This window comes from Panthera onca, chromosome A3, assembly GCF_046562875.1.
Source record: "Panthera onca isolate mPanOnc1 chromosome A3, mPanOnc1 haplotype 2, whole genome shotgun sequence".
NCBI lineage: Eukaryota > Metazoa > Chordata > Mammalia > Carnivora > Felidae > Panthera > Panthera onca.
The window spans coordinates 4,812,871-4,836,380 of record NC_138341.1 but is presented as its reverse complement, the minus strand read 5'-3'; the positions used below and the strand labels follow the sequence as shown (position 1 = coordinate 4,836,380).

The 23,510-nt window shown below is 53.8% G+C and overlaps 1 protein-coding gene across 8 annotated transcripts in view; it reads right to left on the bottom strand.

Annotated features, from left to right (window-relative positions):
* The window catches only part of RNF144A (ring finger protein 144A), a 164,868-nt gene that overhangs the window by 105,631 nt on the left and 35,727 nt on the right, over nt 1-23,510 (bottom strand). The window contains exon 1 of one of the 8 annotated variants that reach the window (XM_078445034.2): nt 62-152. The exons of the other annotated variants lie outside the window; for them this stretch is intronic. Within the exon in view, the coding sequence (XP_078301160.2) occupies nt 62-80 (19 nt within the window). The 5' untranslated portion in view covers nt 81-152. Of the gene's footprint in view, nt 1-61; nt 153-23,510 lie in introns of those variants that run through there. 8 annotated transcript variants of the gene reach the window in all.

Genomic DNA, 23,510 nt, shown 5'->3' with positions numbered 1-23,510 from the left:
ATCCTTCGGCTGGAGGATGCTGGGAGCTCTATTAAATATGAAAACAAACCACAAGACTTACTCAAAATCAGCTCTGACATGGTGGCCTGGATCCACGGTGTAGGAGCACAGCTGTAAGTTTAAGAGTATTCCAGGAGAGAAGAAAAGCCCCGGACGAACGAGGCCGGTGCTCTGACGGCAGAACCTGTTCACTGTTTCCTGAACGTGAAGCTTTGTTCCAAGCCCACCCCTGAGGGATTCGAACATAATCAAATAAACTGATGCAACCTTTCCTGAAAGGGAAACACAGACGCAAACTTCAAATTAATCCCAGGAAAACACCAGCAACAAGCTGGGAGCAGGCTTCCAGGAGGAAGCATTCCTGCTGGGAATTCCCATAATAACACGTGTCTGTAAATCGTATTTACTTCCAGCCCAGGGTTAGAACCTGGGTCCCCCCCCAACCAGGGCCGGTGCCCCTGTGTGTGAAGCCCTCAGCTGTGGAGAACACACAGGGCGGCCTCAGAAGGACGGAGTCGTGAAAGACCTAAATGAAAGACAGGAAGCCATCAAAATGAGGAGAAAGCACGCAAAAACCTCTTTGATCTTGGCCACAGCAACTTCTTACTCAACACGTCTCCAGAGGCAAGGGAAACAAAAGCAGAAATGAACTACTGGGACCTCATCAAAATAAAAAGCTTCTGCACAGCAAAGGAAACAATCAGCAAAACGAAAAGGCAACTGACAGAATGGGAGAAGATATTTGCAAATGACACATCAGATGAAGGGTTAGTATCCAAAATCTATAAAGAACTTATCAAACTCAACACCCAAAACACAAATAATCCAGTGAAGAAATGGACAAAAGATATGAATAGACACTTCTCCAAAGAAGACATCCAGATGGCCAACCGACACATGAAAAAATGCTCCACATCACTCTCATCAGGGAAATACAAATCAAAACCACAATGAGATACCACCTTACACTTGTCAAAATGGCTAACAACTCAGGCAACGACAGATGTTGGCGAGGATGCGGAGAAAGAGGATCTCTTTTGTGTTGTTGGTGGGAATGCAAGCTGGTGCAGCCACTCTGGAAAATAGTATGGAGGTTCCTCAAAAAACTAAAAATAGAACTACCCTGTGACCCAGCAATTGCACTACTAGGCATTTATCCACGGGATACAGGTGTGCTGTTTTGAAGGGACACATGCACCCCCGTGTTTATAGCAGCACTATCAGCAATAGCCAAAGTATGGAAAGAGACCAAATGTCCATCGATGGATGAATGGATAAAGAAGATGTGGTATATATTTACAAGGGAGTACTACTCGGCAATCAAGAAGAATGGAATCTTGCCATTTGCAACTACGTGGATGGAACTGGAGGGTATTATGCTAAGTGAAATTAGTCAGAGAAAGACAAAAATCATACGACTTCACTCCTATGAGGACTTTAAAAGACAAAACAGATGAACATAAGGGAAGGGAAATGAAAATAATATAAAAACAGGGAGGGGGACAAAACAGAAGAGACTCAGAAATAAGGAGAACAAATTGAGGGTTACTGGAGGGGATGTGGGAAGGGGGATGGGCTAAATGGGTAACGGCCATTAAGGAATCTACTCCTGAAATCATTACTTCACTATATACTAACTAACTTGGATGTAAATTTAAAAAAAAAAAATAAGAAGGACCAAGTCGTTGAAGCGATAATGGGTCTACAGGGACCATGTTCTCTTACGGACGTAAAACTCTTGGGTCACTTGAGAATCATCAGTATAGAGTTATGGGACCAAAACTAATACAACCGACTCTGTGCAACCCGTGTTGTCCTCATTCACAAGTCCTCAGACACGCCAACAGCTGTGGACGGATTTCCTGGTGTTCCAGAAGGACAAAGGTCCAAGTTCTGCAGGGCTGTGTGAGACCAGGTCTCCGCTCCTGGGCCGCTCACCTGTGCGAAGATGAAGGGAGGAGCTGGGGTGCCTTCTCTGGGCTCCCCGCCGGCCGTGTGCCCACAACAAAGTGACCTCGGCAGATCTCCCCTGCCTGCAGACGGCCAGGGTCCCCCGCGGTGTCAGGCCTCATAAGCCAACTCATCACCCTCTCCCCACACACACTTCTCAGCATCCTTCCGGACTTTCCTCTTCTCCCCGGCACTTATCTGTCTTGTTCAACTTCCTTCGATTCTGTCCCCACTCCAGGATGTGCTCTCCTTGAGGGCAGCAATTTGCATCTGCTTGGCTCTCTCCCGCGTCCAAAGAACTCACACGGCACTGGCATGGCGGAGAAAGTCCATAAAAGCAGGTCCACACCATGTGACGCTCCGAAACTCCTTTCCGGGATAACCGTGTTGAAAGAATTACCTCTTCTATTATCTTAGAAGCGTCCTTCGTAACAGGGAGGATTTTTATGCCCGTGGAATAGCAACTACCTGGGAGAATGTTCTACATGACACCTGGTATAATGTGCCACATGGAGAGTATCTGCAGAGTGGAAGGCTCGATGACTACTAGCAATTAGGTGTGATCTGCTCTACAGGGAAATAAAAACACTCGTTTGGGCCCAATGAATTTATGTGAAAATTGCCCAGGGAACCATGTCATCACCCATGCTTTGGTGTGAACTCGTGTAGAAAACGTGCCAGGTGTCTCTTCCTGGGAACGCGGGCACTGGCTTCTGGGCTCGGGTCTGCCTTTTAGCCAGCTCCGTGACCGTGACATCTGTTAAGTGCTCTGCACCCTGATGACACACGTAGGAAATGATGGGGTTGATTTTCCACTTGTAAAAATCAGCTGCACGTTTTCTTTTTTTTTTTTTAGTTTTTTTTTTTAACCTTTTATTTATTTTTGAGACAGAGAGAGACAGAGCATGAACGGGGAAGGGGCAGAGAGAGAGGGAGACACAGAATCCGAAGCAGGCTCCAGGCTCTGAGCCATCAGCCCAGAGCCCGACGCGGGGCTCGAACTCACGGACCGCGAGATCGTGACCTGAGCTGAAGTCGGACGCTTAACCGACTGAGCCACCCAGGCGCCCCATCAGCTGCACGTTTTCTAAATGATAATAATTTGGTTCGAGTCAAGGAGAAACCCATCAACGTGACTAATGGCAAGAAGCAATGACAGGCCTTAACAGGCATCAGGCGAGATTTACCCATGACCTTCAAGGCGTTTCAATCCTTTGATCACAAAGCCCCATTTCTAGGAATCTGTCCATAGAAGAAAAAAATCCGGGGCATGAAAATGTTCATTACAGTATTTCTCACAATGTTATAAAAGCTGAAGGGCATAAACGTAATTTTTTAAAAGACTATCAAACCAGTAAAAGCAGGAGAATGGAAAAGGGTGGGCTTACACACTGAAGTTCAAAATGACACAGCACGTGGAAAGAGTTTTTTGTCAAAATCTACAAACCTTTACCTACATTTACCCACTGACCCAGATATCCCATTTCTATGCACGTGACCATTGACTAAAGAGTCCCGGTGGTCCTGTTCAAAATGCCAAAAGATTAAAAACAATGCGAGTTAGACACTGGTTAAATAAACCGTGGAACGTCCACACTGTGGATACCACGCCACCGCAGACAGAGCAGAAAAGCCTTCTACGCATTACAGTGGAAAGATGTGCAAAAGACATTAAGTGAAAAGAGCAAAGTATATGCAGTGGTACATGTTATATACCAAACGTTGCGTAATCTTCATGCATACTTCCATTTCTTCTTGTTTGCATAAAGAGGCAGTAGATAAATACCCTATATTCTAATTTTTTAATGTTTATTTATTTTTGAGAGAGAGAGTGTGTGAGTTGGGGACGGGCAGAGAGAGAGGGGAGACACAGAATCCGAAGCAGGATGCAGGCTCTGAGCCATCAGCACAGAGCCCCATGCAGGACTCGAAGCCACCAACTGTGAGATCATGACCTGGCCCCAAGTCAGACGCTTAACCGACTGAGCCACCCAGGTGCCCTGATCCTAGTTAAAACAGTCTTCTAACAGGATGGAGAGGCTTGAGGGTGGAGAAGAGAGAGGCAGAGAACTTCCCGATATTTACAATTAAATTAATTTGCCTGTGAATGCTATGGGTAGCTCTATTTTGAAATTACAAAGATTTTAATGAAATGAACTTAAACTTCATAATCACAGTAGTTTAGGATAAGTAAAGGGTCTCTTTTCTGATCCTTCAATCAAGAGGGTCGTATCTATTCATTCTACATACCTGCTTGCCTACTTAAAGTTGGGAAATGTCTGTCAGTATATACGAATTGAGAGAAAAGTTCCAAATGATATTTAGTAGCACTTTTTCCTCTCGGAGCTAGCTCCGAGTTCCAAAAATGTCAGTGGATATCTGCTCTCCTACGTGTCTCTTCCGAATTTAAAATCTGACATTTATTTCATCGTCAAAAGACTCAACATCCTCTGATCAGCTGCCTGTCAGCGTTGAGATTTCAGACAAGTGCCTGTCAGCTCAGGGAGTAAGGCTTTAGCAGTTCCAGGCTTTGGGGGAGAGTTTTTGGTTTTCCCACAAGGCAGAAAAAAAAAAAAAGCCACGTTCATTCGAGCAGGAATTCAGAAATAATAATGGTAGCTCGTGTTTACTGAGATCTCCTCGGCCACCAGCCACCTGCTCGCAGGACGGCTTGGGGAGGTGGGGGCCGGTGTCCCGCATCTGGTGGAGGACCCCAGGCACAGGGAGCCTCGCGACGGAGATGGGGTCCAGTCCGTTCTCCCACCCACAGGCTCTCCCGTCGGAAGTGACACGGGACTGTGCGAAGCCGCGACACTCCTGGCCACGTGCAGAAGCACGCGCCAGTCACATTCTTGTTTTCAGGATGGTCTCGTGCACGCACTACACTCCCGGAGAACAGGTGTACGAAGCTCCCCCCCCCCACCGCCCCCAGGTCAGGAGGTGGTAAACGAGCGAGCTATGATCCAGGGACGAGCACAAACCACGGCCCCTACACGACGGAGTCCAGAATTGTGACCCCGTCCTCACTTCTGCGGCCCTCCTCCCGCTGCCGCCCTAAAGCCCAGTACAGGTGCCGAGCGTCGGTCGGCAAATTGTGTCCGTAGAGGGTCAGACAGTATTTTGGGTTCCGCGGGCCACGGAGTCTCTCTAGCAACGACCGGACTCTAGTAATGCAGCACCCGGGCAGCCAGAAACCATTCCTAATCCGCCGTGGTCCCTGGTGCGGGGCCCCTTTGGGGAAGAGCCTGCTCCCACCATTCCAATCTCTCCCCTTCTCCACACACGGGTAACTAACAGACTTAGTTAATTCGGTAACTAATTAACACCGTTAACTCATGTTAACAAGGGTTCCCCCCCCCTAAAATTTCACTTCCTCTCCAAAATGCCTGAGCCTGCTGTGAAGACAGGTCACGGCCTCATCCTCGGAGCCTCACACAGGACTCAGACCCAGTCTACACAGAGAGAGAACATTCTATTCTGGCCACGCACTCTAGGGATTATTGTTCGAAGAAGTCCGGGCCTTCCCACACGTCCGTCCAGTGGGACGTCCAGTGGCACAGACATCCACCCACCTCGTTCTCCACCTGGTGAATCTGCGTGTCCCCCCTCACGAGCCAGCTGATGGCGTGTCCCGAAACCCCCACAGCACAGGCACGAGGACCCCCTGTGAGTCTCACGGACCCCGTGTCCGAGGCACCTCACACACCACTTGCCTCCACAGTAAGGTTACAAGAGTCTCAGGGTCAAAGCCATGCCATCTGGCCCCATGCCCCTGACTCTTCCGTGGCTTTGGGGAAAACATGACGGCCTTACGATCCCCATACACACAGAGAGGCGCAGGACCTGCCCTAAAATGAATCCAGCCAGACGGTGGTTACACAGGTCGTGCAGTTCTGAGAGAAGACCCTCAGTCTCTGTATCCGAGGAGCCCAAGACGCCACTTGAGCCTCACACAGGCAGCGGCCTTCGCGGAAGGCGTGCAGTCTCCAGGATCAGCGGCCGCCGGGTTTGAATCCCAGCTGAGCCAACATGTTACCACGTCAGCCGTGCTACCGCGGCAAGTCACATATGTAAGGCTCACAGCTCCCGCGGCGCTATCTTAAATCGTATGACCGCACATCGCTTCATTTGATCCTCTCGCTGGCTGCGAAGGGCACACGCCTACCCCACGTCAGACAAGAGGGCTGAGGTGCTGAGGTTCCACAAAGTCTCCAGGGTTGAATATCAGAGCCCTGATTCCCCCGGGTGATCTAGGTCTCACGGCTCCGACCATGCACTCAAGGCCTCAGAGGCCACGGCGACGGCGATGGCGATGTTGTCTGCTGTCATCGCCGGTTATTCAACGTGGGCTGTTGGGATTATTCTACCCCCATTGGTACAGGTGTGCACCGTCTGGCTAAGGTGAGCCAGAGAACTGGCCTCCCCGCCTCTCTCCCGTGCAGCCACAAGCGTCTAGAAAACGTTCTTCTCTGCGAGTTTCGGCCAGGACACGGCCCAGGGGTGGGTCCCCTGACCTCCAGGTTGGACACACCCCGGATACACAGCTGGCCGCCTTGCCAGCCGTGGTCACAGGAACCACCCGCAGCAGGCAGCCAATGTCTTAGGTAAGAGTGTTCATAAGCTAGAGGGGCCGGGAAGCAGAGGACCTAGAAAGGGGAAGGGGTGCCAAGGCGAAGCGAACCCCCCATTTCCACTCCAAGAATAGCAAACAGCCCAAAGAAGAAGCCACCCAGGGCTGTTTCCGCTCACTCCAACCCGCTGGAAAAATTCTCCTAAAGGTAAAAATGACTTACAAACATATGAAGACGTGCGACTTAAGACGGGTGGGGGTGACCGGAGGAAGTTATGTAAGATGCCTGCCGGAGGCTGGGGGAAAGCTGTCTCCCAAAGCCTGACAAATGAACAGAGGGGCACGGCAGCATTTCAGGCTGTCACTCGATCTTGCTGCAGAACCGCCACGCAAATGAGCGAGCGAGCGCGTGCCCGCAACCCCCGCCTGGGAGGAAGAGGAGGGGGAGGCAGAGGAGGAGGGGGACCAGTTAAAATTAGAGTCTACTGAGCGGTGCCGCTGTTGCTCGGGCTTCCAGGGGGACGGGTGGGTTCCGCTGGCTCCAGCCCGGTTTGCTCCTACTTGGGTGAGGCTGCGAGCATGGAGGGGAGAGCCGTCCCCCCACCCGGCTGCCGTCTCCCCCCTTTGCAAACCGGGAAGAAAAGAGGAAGAAAACCGCGTTCAGTTCAGCAGCAGCAGCAGAACAGGAAGCTAGAAGTATCTCTTCTGTACTTTCTTAACTTACGGGAGGAGAACATTCAAGGTCTCGTTTCGAAGGTGGAGGTGCAGGTACAGGTTAGAGAATGAGGAATGGCATCCGTGCCAAAAATGCGGCAGAAGAGCGAGGGAGGGGCCCTGGGAATCCTGTGGCCCGAGCCCTCATTCTATAGAGTCCAACGTCGCAGGGCTGAGGGGCGCAACCAAGCCAGAAGACGGGACTCCTGATTCCCAGATCGTTGGAGTTGCCGGCCCACCACACGGAGATCCCAGGGCTTAGCCTAAAGAAGAAGGGATGGCCCGTTCCTAGCCGTTCCGCGTGGCTGGAGTGATGGGCAGAGGGCAGGAAGTCTGCCAGAGTGAAGGCTCAAGGAAAACACTGAGTTATCCTGAAACTCCATCTGGTTCTTAGCCAGACGTCACCTAAGAACCCGGTTCATTTCTCAGCCTTAAGCATCACATCGCAATTTTATTTTTATTCCGTATTTTATTCCGCAACATTCGTGATCTCTCTGGCACCTACGCTGAACAGGATGAGGGTTATCCTATACACCAGACAGGCCAATGGGTGGGGCCCCCACCCACCACGGCCAACCTCACCCCCTGCAGATCTCTCGGTGCCAAAGAGATAGGGCTGACTCAGGAAACGAGACACCTGCGGGCGGAGCGTCACAGACTCTTGGAAATGGAGGGAACTGAGAGAACACCAGTCCCCACGGCCCTCCCCGAGGCCCCGAGTGACTTCCGGGCCGGGGCCAACCTCAAGGCAGCCGGAGTTTCTGCCACAAGGACCACAGAAAGGGGCGGTGGGAAACCAGCAGTCACCAACTATAAAGTAAAACAAAATGGTGATCGGTAGTTCTGACTTTCTCCACTTGCCGGACATCCTACAAGGCGCGAGCTCTACTTCGTAATACGAAAAACGGGTAAGAGAACGTGAGAACGAGGAAAGAAATGTTTAGGAAAACAAAGTAGGGCCAGGCGTGATGTCAGTGTACAAAATTCATGTCCCCGAGGTTGGTTTATTTGTTTTAAGAAACATTTTCGTGCACTAAGTTTTGTGCAGGCCATGCTTTGGAGGCACTTTAGCTCAACACTTTGAACGGGGCTGAGGGCACGGGGGGAGGAAGGACAGGAGGCACTGGGCCACCTGAGGACTTGCCACAGGAAACTGGGTCGATAACCTTGTTCAGGAGGAAGGACCTTGCACATGAGGCCCTGGAACCCGACGGCCTGGGGCCTCACGGGCCTGCAGCCCCCACTCTCCCGGGAAACTTGGGCAGGTGACTGAGCCACTCGTGCCTCGGTTTCCACAAAACGAGGATAACACCTGGATTAGTTTGCTAGGGCTTCCGTAACAAAGGATCGGAGGCTGAGTGGCTGGAACAATTTACCGTCCGGCTGTTCCGGAGGCTGAGCTCTGCGATCAGGTGCCGCGGGGCTGGGTCCTCCTGAGGCTCTGAGGGACAGTCTGTTCCAGGCTTCCCATCTGCCTGGGCTTGCAGGGGGCTATCTTCCTCCTGTGTCTGCCCTTCTTATGCGTCCGTCTCCAAATGTCCCCTTGTCATGAGCACGTGTGCAATGGCGGGTTACCGCCCACCCCGACGACCCCGTGGCCACCTGATTCCCTCTGGAAAGGCCCCGTCTCCAATAGCAGCACATTCTGACGTCCCGGGGATGTGACTCTGAGGGCACACAGCTCAGCCCACGGCGGCGCTCACCTCAGAGAGCTGTCGTGAGGACCACACACCTGAGCAGCTGTGGCACTCCGCCGACGGTGCCCCAGCTCGGTCATAACGTCCCCTGCTCCATCACGGACGACGGGCCGTCACCACGGTCGCAGCCCCGAACCGGGAGTCACGCGATGCCACGTCCACAGTGTCCCTGCGCCGAGACCCCATCCGACCGCCAGGAGTGGGCCGCCATCCGCCAACCTCACACGCCCTCCCAGGGAACGGCGTGGTGCTCAGGGGACACAGTGATGGTCACCACCCGTCCCGATGTTGGAGGAGGGTCACGTGACTCTCAGAGCCACTGGCAACGGCCCCACAGGTCCCAAACTGAATGCTCTGTCCTGAGGGACAGTGCTCGGCTGTTCCCTAGACGTTGCGGCCCCACCACTTTGTAAACGACAAACTGACAGGTACTTCTGGCTGCCGTTTCGTCTGTCTGGAGGAAACGAGCCACTTGCCAAGTGTATACGCCCCCTGCGAGGACCGCGGGCTGGCCCTGCAGCGCGGAGGGGGCTCTTCCACCCCGAGTCCTGCCGGGGGGGGGAGACGCGGGGCCTCGGCACTGCCTGTGCCACGGGGCACAATTACTGGACTAGTGTTCCACGCGCCCAGAATAAATCACCGGCTCGCCCCAGCTCAGGATGTGCATAGCAGTCGGGTAAGCTGGAGACTGCCGACCAGAAGTTTGTTCTGGCATCGATTCTGACCTGGCTTCCTTCTGTGCCCTAAATGTTCACCGTCCTCCTCCTTCAACCAAAATAAAATACAAACAAACTCTGCCAACATATTTTAACTCGTGAGTCATCCTGGAGGATATTCTCATTCTGTATTTTCTAATGCAAATAAGGAAAGCCAGAGGGTTCTAGAACCTGTGTCCAGAGTGGCCGCGAGAGAAGACACTTGATGAAGGGACACGCGCAGGGCTGGGGGGGCTGGATGCCGCCCTGCTGTCTTTCCCGCACACCACCCGCAGCGGACATCCCCACCCTCATCCTCTGTCCCCTGTCCCACGGCACCCTGGCAGTGGCCAGGCAGGAGGGCACACGGTTAAAAGCAACAGACAACAAATGCCAGAGAATTAAGAATCCTTTCAAGGGGCACCTGGGTGGCTCAGCTAGTTGAGCATCCGACTCTTGATTGCGGCTCAGGTCACGGTCTCACGATTCCCGGGATCCAGCCCCACATCAGGCTCTGTGCTGATGTGGAGAGCCTGTTGGAGATTCTCTCTCTCTCTCTCTCCCCCTCTCTCTCTGCCCCTCCCCTGCTCGTGCTCGCTCGCTCTCTAAAATACATACACTTAAAAAAAAAAAAAAAAGAATCCCTTCGAGAGGAAACCCTTTCCCCTACTCCCCAGACGTCAACAACTCCCTGCATGCAGTGACGCATTTCTGGAAAACATCAGGGCTCCCTGAGATGCTAATCAGAGGCCCACCGAAACACAGATGCCAGAAGCAAACAGATTAGTGCTTTGAGTTTAAAAGCCCGTTCGCGTTCTTCAACGGGTCTGGTTCTCCCAGCAAGCTCTTCGCATCACACCCGGGAAAACCGAAGCGTGTGGAAGACTTGACCCACCTCCCCCCGCAGCAGGGACCCTGAGACAGAGACCGACGCCGGTCGTTTATCTGGGAAGCGATGCGGCAACGGGGCTGTGGCTGCGGGGGTGTGGGGGGGGTGCTGGGCCAGGCAGCCGGTAAGGACCTGTCCTCAAGCAACCGCCAGCGTGGTTACCGGGAACTGATCCCCCTGGGGACGGTGGGGGCTCCTGTCACACCCTGCTCACCGTCTCGGCATCCTGGAGGTGGAGAGGGTCCTGTCCCTACCTCTATGCCCGAGGGCAGGGAGGGCTCCAGGAGGGGCCCGGGTGCTCATCTCTACGCCTGCAGCCTCCACAGGGGCAGGCCGAGGGGGGGCTCCTCGCATCAAGTCCTCGGGCAGGAGACGCAGGTGCCCACAGCCGGGCCACGCTGGGGGGCGGGTCTCCCGTCCTGCCCCAAGCCCTGTCCTTCCAGGAAGATTTCTGCAGAAGGTGACAAGGAGCTGGGCTCTTCTGTGGATGGGGAATTATGTGTCTCCCGTAACATTTGCGGAGCCTGATGGGCAGTAATTTGTGAGAAAAGGCAGACTCCTGTTGGGGCAAGAACAACCCACAGGCACAGACATGGGTGAGAATGTATTCCACTCCGTGAGAGACCTGCTAAGAGCCTCCGGCCCTGGGGTGACCACGAGGAAGGAAGGCACAAAGAATGGACCCCGGAGAGTCCCACGGTGGGGGTGGTGACCGGGGGCGTGCACGTGGACGCGGGGACGGCAGTGTCGTGACACCATTAGCAGAAATCGGGCAAGAACTCGAGGGTTAACGGGGGGAAAGGTGTCTGTGCAGGGTAGAAACATGCATGTGCAAGCACAGAGGGCCTCCAGGTGGCAGCGTCCGGGCCGTGTGCCCGTCTGGGTACCAGCGGCCCAAGGATCCCGGCAAGTGCAGAAACGACCGCCACTCCTCCCTGTCCCGCACGCAAAACTCCTGCCCTGGTTACTCCTCTACTGAACAGAGAGGGTCTCTGGACCCCACAGAACTGCCTCCAAAGCACGGCCTCCCGGTGGTATTTACTATACTGCAGAATGCGGGGCGGGGGGGTCATGGAAAAGGGACCCAGCTTCAAATGTTCTCTTTATAATAGGCCGTTTGGGATATTTCTGGTGAGCGGGGATTCTGACAGTGGCAATTTGTCCTTCTCCCAAAACAAACCTCAAAGCCCAGCCTTTCAGGTTCTGGGAAGGCCGGGGCCGGCACGCCGACGAGACACTGCCCTTCAGTCTTCGTGCCGGGCTGTTGTGGGTTCGGCAGCCTGGCTCCCAGGTGAGGACAACATCCCCCATGCGGAGAGTAACCCCAACGTTAAAAAATTCCCAAGCCGCCCTGGCCGATGTGCCACGATTAGATGCACTCACATGGCCGACCAGATCGCCTCTTTTTCTTACTAAATACAGGGCCTAAGAATGAAGGCAAAGCTGGTGCCTCACAGGATGGGCCACACAGATGTCTGCTGACTGAATGCCTCCTCTCGCACTGGATGTGTGATTGGGGTGTTTTGGGGTGTTTCCCTTTCTTTCTTTCCTCTTTCTTTTTCTTTTCCTTCCCTCCCTACTTCCTTCCCTTCCTTCCTTTCCTTCCTCCCTCCCTTCCTTTTCTTTTCTTAAATAACACTAAACGTTTAACTCTCGCACAACCACAATGCACACCCTGTTTAAAAACAGGAAACAATAAATGAAACCACAGTGAACACAATGGTTCTTAAAACAGAGATTCCCTTTTTCATATGACGAAACTTAATTACAGACAAAATGCTGTGCCCATTTTGCCATTTACCTGGAAGGACAGGGGCATGGCTTCCTCTGTGGAGTCCTAAAGACACTACCCTGTGCCATTTTCCAGAACTGGAAGCCACTGGCTGTCCACTCTGGGTCTCTGCTGAAGTCACATTCACATGCACCTGCTCTCCACATAAAATGCTTACATCCGTGTCCACAGTGTAAGAGGGGACCCGCCCCGCGTAAGGCACTGGCCCCCAAAGCTCCTTAAAGGCCCTAAATATACAGAGCTTCCCATATCCGGGTAATTGAGAGAAAAGGCCCTCCCTGCGGAAGGGGCCTGGGGCCGCCAGCCCACTGATCCGGCACTTTCCACCGGCCCCAGTGAGCACGGCTCTGCAGACACCATCGGACATCTCAGCCTCCTCACGGGATCGGAAAACCTGCCTCCTGCCACTGTCCCCAACACACCCCCAGACAGCACCCAAGGACACAACCCGTTTCCCTCCCGGCCACCTCATGGACCAGCGTCTGCAGAGCATGTGACGTTCCTGGTGACAATCCATCCTCCCAGCACGCGGCCAGTCGAGCTGCGCGACGACACTGGTCCAGACGCCACTCCACTCGGGGCGTCCTGCACAAGCCCTGGGAGGGCTCCTTCAGACGCAGCGAGCCAACCTCTGCACTGACTCTCCTCGCTGCCTCCTGGGGCTCGAACCGCAGACGGGGGCTCCCACAGGAGGAGAATCCGGGCGAGGGAGGGGGGATGCACTGTCCTTTACATCTCTGCTCCTCTGGCGGTGGTGCTCCTCTGGCGGTGGTGCTCCTCTTGTGGTCGGTGCTCCTCTGGCGGTGGTGCTCCTCTTGTGGTTGGTGCTCCTCTGGCGGTGGTTCTCCTCTTGTGGGTGGTGCTCCTCTTGTGGGTGGTGCTCCTCTTGTGGTTGGTGATCCTCTTGTGGTTGGTGCTCCTCTGGCGGTATTGCTCCTCTTGTGGTTGGTGATCCTCTTATGGTTGGTGCTCCTCTGGAGGTGGTGCTCCTCTTGTGGTTCGTGTTCCTCTGGCGGTGATGCTCCTCTGGCGGTGGTGCTCCTCTTGTGGTCGGTGCTCCTCTTGTGGTCAGTGCTCCTCTTGTGGTCGGTGCTCCTCTGGCGGTGATGCTCCTCTGGCGGTGGTACTCCTCTTGTGGTTGGTGCTCCTCTGGCAGTGGTGCTCCTCTTGTGGTCGGTGTTCCTCTGGCGGTGATGCTCCTCTTGTGGGTGGTGCTCCTCTGGTGGTGGTGCTCCTCTTGTGGTTGGTGCTCCTCTTGTGGGTGGTGCTCCTCTGGCGGTGGTGCTCCTCTTGTGGTTGGTGCTCCTCTTGTGGTCGGTGCTCCTCTGGCGGTGGTGCTCCTCTTGTAGTCGGTGATCCTCTGGCAGTGGTGTTCCTCTGGTCTAGGCCTCTTCATGAGATCTCCAACAGCTCTGCCCACAGGCTGGTGACACGGGCCAGTCAGCGGGTGAGGAATATGAGACTCCAGCTCCCAAAGGGACGGTCCTCAAATGCACACCTGCCAACCACGTGCAGGCCGCGGGCCCTGCACCTTCCCCTCGTCTGGGGCTGCTTGGGGGCAGGAGCCACATGCAATTCGTCCTAAAAACCCCCAAATCCTCACCCAGCGACTGCATATAAAGGACATTTGACCCAGAAGCCCTGAGTTTTACCTCTAGAGGTGTCATTAACCAGCTAGAAGGGTTTGACTCTTCAATTCAGAGGAAGGACACAGGGAAGGAAAGAAGGAAGAAACACAGAAAAAGAGAGAGAAGGACAAAGGGAGGGAAGGAAGTTAACCTCCTTGGTTTATTGGACCCTCTTCTCCCGTAATGTTCTTTCATTCTGTCATTTTGGATGGAGGCGGCCAGGGAGACGGCATCCACCTGGATCCACGCATTCAATTACACACATTAACTCTGATAAGGGGATGGAGCGAGATGAAGTGGTTTCACGCAGGAAAATACGACGCCAAGGAGCAGTTGAACACGTGACAAGGAACGTCTGGGAGCTTGGAGAGGGACACGGCCCCAAGGCCGAGCAACGAAGCAGGACGACGCCAGCGCAGGGAGGGGATCTGACCAGGGGGTGCCGCCCACTAACTCCGGGGCCCCAGCCAAAACCCAGCGGAAGTTCCCTCATCTCTAAAATGCACGGGCATGTTTCAACCCAAAGGCTCCTTGCTTGGCCAGAGAGGGTGAACGGAAGTCAGGCTCGCGTTCTGAAGCACCGAATGCTCCCATCATCTGAGAACTCTCCGTGTGACCTCGACCCCTGCTCTCCAGACCTCCGTGTGCCTTTGTGGAAGGCGAAGTTCAGACAGAAACGTCCTCTCGCATCTCACAGAAACTGGATTTCACGAGTCAAATGCTTCTCTGGGACTCGGTAGCCTCATTCCAGGCCACGTACAGCTAACTCTTCTCCAGTCCTCTGCTTTAGTGCTCAGGACGGCCCCTTCTCAGGAAGGCCTCCTCATTCATCCATCTTTTCCAATTACCATTATGCTCACGTGGTCTCTCTTCCACGGCCAACCCTACCGTGGTCCAAAGACCGCCCCCCGCCAAGGGTTCAGCATCCACCTCGTGATGGTGCAAACCATAGGAAGAGCATGGGTTTGTCCAGACATGAGCCAAAGATCTTCCGTGTATGAGCCCTGATGTGGGGCTCGAACTCACAAATCGTGAGATCATGACCTGAGCCAAAGTCAGACGCTTAACCAACTGAGCCGCCCAGGTGGCCCTATATTTTTCTCTTTAGAAACATCATGCGAGGGGGTGCCCCGCGTCGGGCTCTGTGCTGACAGCTCAGAGCCCGGAGCCAGCTTCAGATTCTGTGTCTCCATCTCTCTTTGCCCTCCCTTCCCTTCCCTTCCCTCAACAAACGCTGAAAAAAAGAGAGAGAAATAACACAAAATGCATAAAGAAAACAAAGTCTAAATCCACAAACCAAGGAAGACATCAACGACACCAGGTTTATCTCAAACACCAAAGCAGTTTTTTAAGCTCTCCCCAATACCACACGCACACGCACACACCCCTCAAATTGGCATGACACTGACCAATGACCTTACACGATTCCTTCACTGCCAAGTTCAAAATAAAATGCGGACCACTTTTTCCTTCGGTTGAAGGAAGTACACAGACCCCCTGTGAACGTGGGTGCCGGGACCCCGTGTGTGCGCAGACATTCCGGGCATTTCTGCGCCCATCGTGCAGAGAACAAGCTGACGGCTCCTGTAGCTTCCATCAGCCCACCTCTGCACCCCAACTCGTCTGAGTCTCGACTGCTCTCTGCACCTTCCAGACTGGATCAAGTATCTTCGGCTGCGTGGGTTGGAGAACACCTTCCGGAATACACGCCGGCCACTCTCGTCGCCCTGCTGAAGTAGCAACCGGGGACCCTGGGAGACTCATCGCACGCTGCCGCTCTGACAGAACAAAAGCAGAGGCTCCCTTCCCAGCATCAGAAGCAAACTTTTGCTCGGCTGAATTTTCAAAACTAAGAACCGCAGCCAGATTCCAGGCTGGTTCTTGCTCCGGAAACTTCAGAGAGCTCGGCTCTGCTGTGAAGATTTCCTTCCAAAGGAACAAACGTCCACGCGGCCCATCCTAGCCCATCCCGGGGGAGAAACGGAAGAGAATAAAATCTAAGGGCGGCCTTGAGCCGAGAGCCACACCGAGGCAGTCTCCTTTCCTCCCCCCGCGTTTGCATGCGGTTCTCCAATGGCCTCCGCCGTCACGGAACATCCGCCCAGACAGGACAGGCAGCCTGCACATTTCTGAAGAAAACCTGATTCTCAGAACCCCAGAACGTGAGGGCCGGGCAGCAGGTGGGTCTTAGGAAACCAAGGGTCACGGCAAGGAAGTGACACGGTGCTAACCATGCAAGCCCCGGGTGAGAAGCAGGCGCTGAGGTCAGAGACCGATTTCATGCCAGACAAGCCACGTGGACTCCCACAGGCCTGGGCACCCCACGTGCTGCCCCAGCCGCAGTCCCTTCCCCCCCCCCCCCGCCCCGAGGATGTGAGCGAGCCAAAAGACCCCAGGGTCTCAGCGTTGTTATTCAACCACGAGACTACTTTGCAGAAGCTCTCTGCACCCCACCTCTCAATTCCTCTGCTTCCTTTCTACCCTGTCCACCTCCCAGCAACCCCAGGTGTCTCCTAGGAGAGCAGGCTGGACAGTGGCAAGGCTTCCCCGACCCAGAGACGTGGGTCCCCGAGCCCCCTGGAGCTCCCTGCTGGCTGGGATGCTTCCGACGCGTTCAGCAGCCTCACGGGGAGCTGGGTCTTGGCCAGGGCAGCACCTTTTGCAGCATCTGGTGACCCTGGCCTCCCACGGGGAGGGGTGTGTGCCCGGGACAGGTCTGGGGCACTTCAGTGGGACAGTCACATGTCCTCCCTAGGGCACTAAGAGAACAGTGATGCCGGGGGCACCTGGGTGGCTCAGTCTGTTAGGTGGCCAGATTCGGCTCAGGTCATGATCTCGTGGTTCATGGGTTCGAGACCCACATCGGGCTCTGTGCTGACAGCTCGGAGCCTGGAGCCTGCTTTGAAATCTGTGACTCCCCCTCTCTCTCTGTCCCCTTCCCAGCTCATGTTCTGTCTCTGTCTCTCAAAAGATAAATAAATGTTAAAAAAAAATTTTTTTTAAATAAAAAAAAAGAACGGTCATGCCGGCAGCCAGTGCTGCTGAGTAATGACCATGAGCCAGCAGCGGACTCGTAAGGGCATCGTTTAGGGGGTAGTCATGGAGTAAAGTGGAACTCTCAGCTTGGTATCCGAGGGCCTTCAGACGGGCCCAAGCTCTTGGCCGTGGTCTCCACAACCGGCCCCAGCAGCACCCTGGACACCTGACCCTGGTCACAACCCTGGTCCTTTCCCCAACCTCTCCCTAACAGGTGTTGTGAGTGAACTGGCCTTTCACCACGCAGAGGCCTCGGGTACATAACGCTGAGCTGCACCGGGCGCAGGAGAATGGGCACCGACAGATAAAGACCATCCAACGACCTCACGGCCCTGTGAGCGGACCAAGGTGTGCGAAGGAAAGCAGGCAGGATTTGGAGCCGGGAAAACCGGGCGTGACGTGTGGGTCAGGCTCCTAACTGCTCTGTGGGCCCGAGCTTGACTTCTCTGGGTCTCCGTTTCCTAACATCCAAACCCAGGTGGAAATGCCCGCCCCTTAGGTCACTGTGGTTACACGTGCAAAGCGCCCAGCCCTTCGGACAACACGGAGTCCTCACTGCCCTTCCCTGATCACAGGAAGACCTTACAAGGGACGGCTGTCTCAGTCACCAGCTCATTCCAGAGTCAGCCCTACCCTGAAGGGGGGAGGGCGTTTAAACTTCTTCTCAAGGGAAAAACACCACGAGCGCCCCCCCCCCCCCAATTTTTAACAGAACACATCACATCCTAACCACAAGTGCTTCTGAGATGTGGTCAGTGAATGGGCTGTCTGTCCCCCGCTGTCATAGATGCGGACAAAACTCGCCCTTCTGAGCACACAGGGGAAGGCCGGGACCCACGATGGGGATGCAGGTGGCCTTGAGTCCACGGGGCTCCCAGAACATCTGAGCCAGCGCCCACAGAGACTAAGCAGAGCTCGTCCCAGTGCCGCCTCCAGCCCCTGGCGTGTGGCTGGAGGACAGGGAGAGGACCGCCTGGGCGCCCCGAAGCCAGCAGCAGGCCGCACACGGGAGCTGCACGCGGAAGGGGGGGCAGGCACAGGGTCTGAGTCCTCTACCCCAGCTCAGGCCGCACATGCTATTTCATTTGAAGAAAAAAGACCAAAAAAAAAAAGTTCTGCTGCCTAAAGAAAAGTGTTCTGGAAGCATGAGGCCTGCGCGAGCGCGGAGGGCCCCGCGGGTCTGAAATACTCTGCAACCCCGCGGCCGTGAACAGGCCTTCGGTCTGGTAAGGCCGCCCACCCTGCCAACCGGAACGAGGTCGGCGAGGAACACAGGACGCACGGATCTCTCCGAATGCTGCATTTCCAGGCACGTGCCACACAAACCAGGGTAGCCGTCACCCGCGTCCATGGGCCACGCCGAGCCCCGCACGTCCCCGTGGCCCCGCTGACGTTCACAGGAACCACTGCCCAACCGGGAAGGAGCGGCCGGCGGGACCCTCTGGGAAGTCAATTATGGTCACCGGGACGTTCCCAGAATAGTGGACGATGAGGCATTGGCTTGGCCCAGAAAAGCCACATCAGAGTCCCCTGAACTGGCCCCTCTGACTCAGGACAGAGTCTGCCGTGCGTCAGCTGAAGGTGCGGGTCACGGCTGACCTCTACAACTTCCCCAGGGGACCTGGAGCTCCAGCAGCCAGGGGCTTCCCAAGTGGGTCACACGGATCACCTTCCCGGGGTATACACCCAGCGGTCTACACGTGACTCAACCATTTGGGTCCCGAACTTTCCGTTTAGTAGGCTGCTCTACCAGAACTATTTTTTTCCTTCCACACTGGGTATAGAGCTAAAGGGGTGGGGGAAAAGCAAGGAAGGCTTGTCCTCATTTACCACTGTCCGTCCGTCTGGGCTGTCCGTGTCATTGCAGTTAGCGGACTACCTGGGATTTGTCTTTAAACGTCCCTTATACTCTCTGGACGTCCGGCCAGCCTTCCCCCTGGAGCGGCAGGTCAGAGCAGTGAGGCTGCAAAGAGCTGGGGCAAGGGGTGGCGGTGACCGGGCGGCCAGCACCCCACGGCGGCCACGCAGGACAACCTTCCCAAGCCAGCTGTGTGTTTCCATCTGCCAACTTCCAGGCGCGACGGGACGGAAGCCGTTGGCAGTCCACACACACCTGTCATCCTAACCCCCTGAGCCTGCGATGGCCTAACGGGGCACATCGAGGACCAGGCGGCCTCGGCTGCAGCCTCCAGGAGACAGGCCGAAAACCCAGTATAGGCTACTAAAAACCAGACAAACCGGGACTGGGTGGTGGGCGGGGGGTGAGGGGGGGAGATGACCTACAAGGAGGAATCTAGTTCAAAGACTGGGGAAGGGGTGTGAGAAAGAAGGGCATGTCTGTTACTTAAAAGGAAGCATTTGCAGAGTCGGTTCTCGGGAGTTCTCTAGGTCTCAGATGATGCCCAGAAGCACAGCATCAGTCTCGGCGCTTAGAGAAACCACGGCGTTATTTAATCCCATGAGCACCAGCGCACGCACACAGGCACACAGAGCTGCTGGGAGAACACGGGGACAAACAACACAGGGGCACCACTCCGCCCACAGACCCCATGGCGCCCTATGCACCAGCGCGTGGAGCCAGGACCCCCGATGCCACAGAGGACAGCCGGCGGGACCGGCCTCCCCTGGACAATCACCGCACCGAGCTCCTGCCCCCCCGGGACGGTCGTGCTCACGGCCACACTTTGCACACACTCCACACAAGGGGACACAAAAGGGAACCTGTATCACTGCTGCTCATTCTTTGGGCAAACACTCAACAAAATGCATCCTGACCTCCAGGCGTCCTCTGAAAGCCCAGCACGCACAAGGCCTTCCACACGGAGTGCACGATGCAGTCACCGCTGAGGAAATCCGTGGCCACGGGGCCCAAGAATGAAGGTTACGACAGAAGCAGGTACAGGGGACAGAGAAGGGGCTTCTGCACCAGACTTGCGCCAGCACAAGCTTCCTGAAGACCCCTGACTGAGGGGAGGGAGTATCCGGTGAAAAAGCACCCAGCCAGGTGGTCTCCGGGGCCCGGAGAGCACATGAGAGCGGCTGGTGGGGTTCAGATAAAGAGTTTGAACTTGGCCCCCGAGGCCCTGGGAGCCACTGATGGGAGTTGTGAACAGAGTCATCATGTTTGTCATTTTAGAGCAATTACTCCACAGCTTAGGGGCAGAGACACCCAGTTAGAACTTCGCTGCAGACAAGTAATAATGTGGAAACAGCCTCCACGTTTTCCGTAGCGTGTGGATGCAGTCAAAGCCGATCACGTAACAAGTAAGGGAGTGCACTGCACAACACCGAGCCTTCCAGAAGTGACGTGCTGAGTGGGGGCTGAACAGCGCCCCCAGATGCCATAGATTAAAACAGAGCATCTCGGGGCGCCTGGGTGGCTCCATCGGTGGGGCGGCCGACTCTTGATTTCGGCTCAGGTCACGATCTCACGGTTCTTGAGTTCGAGCCCCATGTGGGGCTCGGTACTGACAGCACGGAACCTGCTTGGGATTCTCTCTCTCCCTCTGTCTCTGTCCCTTCCCTGCTCAGGCTCTCTCTCTCATTCTCTCTCTCTCTCAAGATAAATAAATAAACATTAAAAAAAACAACAACAGAGCATCTCTGAGGATCCACCTGGAGGCAAGAGTGAAATGGAAAGAATCCGTGTGTGAGATTCAGCCGACCTAGACCCCACACCCAACTGCCAACTGGATTCCTGAGCTCCCGCCCTGCAAGCCTGCATACTACACCTGCCGGGCGACCACAGGGGTGGGTGAAATGGTGTGCACACGGGGGCAGGGAAAGCGCCAGAGACACACGAACGAAGGAGAGCGGGAACGCGGGGAGCCAGGGGCCGCCCGCAACCATCCAGGCACATACCGTGCTCCAGACGCCAAGGACAAGGGGCGATTATGGAAGGTGTCATCCTCAGCGACTTGACAGGAAAACCAATGTTTCTGACTGCGTGTCTTCCCTCGGGAAAACAGAAACTAGGAATTTGCCAGCCGGCAGCCAAGACTCCTTGGTGTCAGACACGACTCTCTGTGAATCAGAGCCCCCTTAACCTGTAATCTGGGCTATTTTGGAACACCCCATAAGCCTGAAAAAGTTCTGGAGGGATCACCTCGTTGTCAAAGGTCTCAGAGGGCCCCCAGCCACGTGGTATTTTTATAGCTGTACGGATTTTGTACTCACTCCGAATTTAACTAGTATTTAAGTGTGCTGATTATAGCTGCAAACACACTGCTTATTCCAGCGTGCGGTTGGAGAGGAGGACGGGGAAGAAGCTTTGGAAATTTACAGCACAGAAATAGCATGTGGTCTGTCTGCTGGAAAGAATCGATCCCTCTGTGACCAGCAGTGAGAAGACTAGCAGGGGCCTGAAGCAAACAAAAGGCAGAGAAGAGACGAGTCTTTTGGTCACCATGGCCCTGTTACGGGACACTGGACAGGCGTCTCCCTGGTCTGGCAGACCCCCGAGGAAGCTCGCAGCAGACCCAGGGCTGGGACTAAGGAGACACAGCAAGTCTTGGCTGGAAAACTGGGGTCACCCAGGCCAAAGGCCCGGATCCACAGGAGATCTGGGTCTGAAGAAGCAACTCAACTCAAAGTGGACATGTGTAAATCACGTCCTACTCGGCTTCACGTGGGGTAGCAACTCTCCCGGGTTGTGGAAACGAGCAGGCGGTTGCAGAGAACCCAGAAGGGGCCGGGAAGAACTGAACTCTGGTCCAGCTACCAACCAACCCGTGACTCCCTTGGTGCTTCCGCTGTCTCTTCCGCTGAAACGTAGGGGTGAAATGGAAAGGGTGTTTTGCGGGTTCTGCTGCTCCCTGGCTTTGCCTGGGGCCAAGGCGGGGAGGCCGTAGCTGGTGCGGGCTACAGGTGCCCCGAGCTTGTTCCGGTCAGAGCCTGCGCTGACTTTTATTTCTATTTATTTTTAAGACCTTGGACTTCCATGAGACTTAACTTGAAGAAAGAGGCCACTGCACCATCACCTCCCCAAAATAATTTTGGAAACCGCTGTCCGCAGAGCTCCCTGACTTCCTCTGAGCTGAATGTTCTGCAATTCTACATCCAGACACATAGGTGTGGCCAGACAATGAAACATCAGGAGAAAAGGCACATCTGATGTGGCCCTAACAGGGTCTGGTGTAATGCCACAGACACCTAATAAACACACCTGATCACGAAACCCTGTGTCCCAGAATCTCAAGTCACCGACGAAAACGTGAGCCAAAGAGGTGTCTTCTAAAGAAATACATCCCGTTGGCCTTTTCTTTCGTGGGGGGTAATGGGGCGAGTCTCCTTACCCATGTTGATATACTATAGAAAATAAAAGTCAAATGAGATTATAGAATCCAAACATCTACACTACCTTGTTGATAGTAACTAATTTTAACAGTGATGTTCTTTCTGTATGCTTGTATGACGTAAGAAGGAGCCGCTCTACTCACATACAGGTTAAATCCGGATCATTCATCTAGTGCACACTGACTAACAATATGTCTTTATGCTCGTACTTGTTGCACACACTTCACTGACAATCTACACAGAAGTCATGGAAACCTTGCCATCAGGGAAGGGTTTAGCACCCTCTGGGATGCTCCCGATTCTGACATGGGCGTAGGACTCAAGAGGCCATACCTTTAGTAGCAACAAAGATGCAATGACTGTAACATAAAAATGAGAAACAGCTATGCCTCTCAATATAATGAATTCGATTCTATAAAGGTCCTTCACGTTGGAAAATAAAGTCCCCCACCGAAAAGCGTGGCTGGCATATAAGCCTCTAAGTTAATCACAGTGTGATTGGCCAAGCTGTTGTGTATTTTAAAAACTGAGGATTGAAGAGATTTGCCTTAAGCTGTGTGTATAACATGTGGTAAAGTTTCAGTCGTATCCACTAAGAGAAGGGAAATAGAATGTGTAACTGCCAAATCATAAAAGGGAAAAAATGCAGTAAGAACACAAAGAAACATGCCCTTAAAAAAAGAAAGAAAGGAAATAGTATAAAAATACTTTGGGAGAAAATAAGCCAAAGATATTAAAGATCCTACGAAATAAATGGATTATACTGGACAGCCAAAAGGAAGAAAAATGATAAAACCGCATCATAAAATGGGAGAGATACACATGAAACCTCATGGAACTGGAAAGACTGTAAATCAAATCACAGAGGAAGGTGATCCAGGAAAATGCTAACGAAAAGAAAACTATTGGAAAAATGAGAACTTAAAGCAAAAAGCAGAACTAGAAAAAAGAAGGTAACTATGTAACAGTAGAAGGTCCAATTCATCATGAGGCTACAGTGATTCTAAATTTGTATACACCAAACAGCTTCAAAATATGAAAAATAAAATTGACATGGTTACTGAAAAAATGGCAAAAATACCATCAGAGGGGAAATTCATTACATATTACTTAATATAATAAACATACAAAATTAGTAAGACCATGGAAGGTATAAAAAGCACTATTAACCTAAATTGAATAAACGTCAGTCTCATCACCAACAAACTGAGAATTCACAAACTTCTCAAAACTACATAGAACAT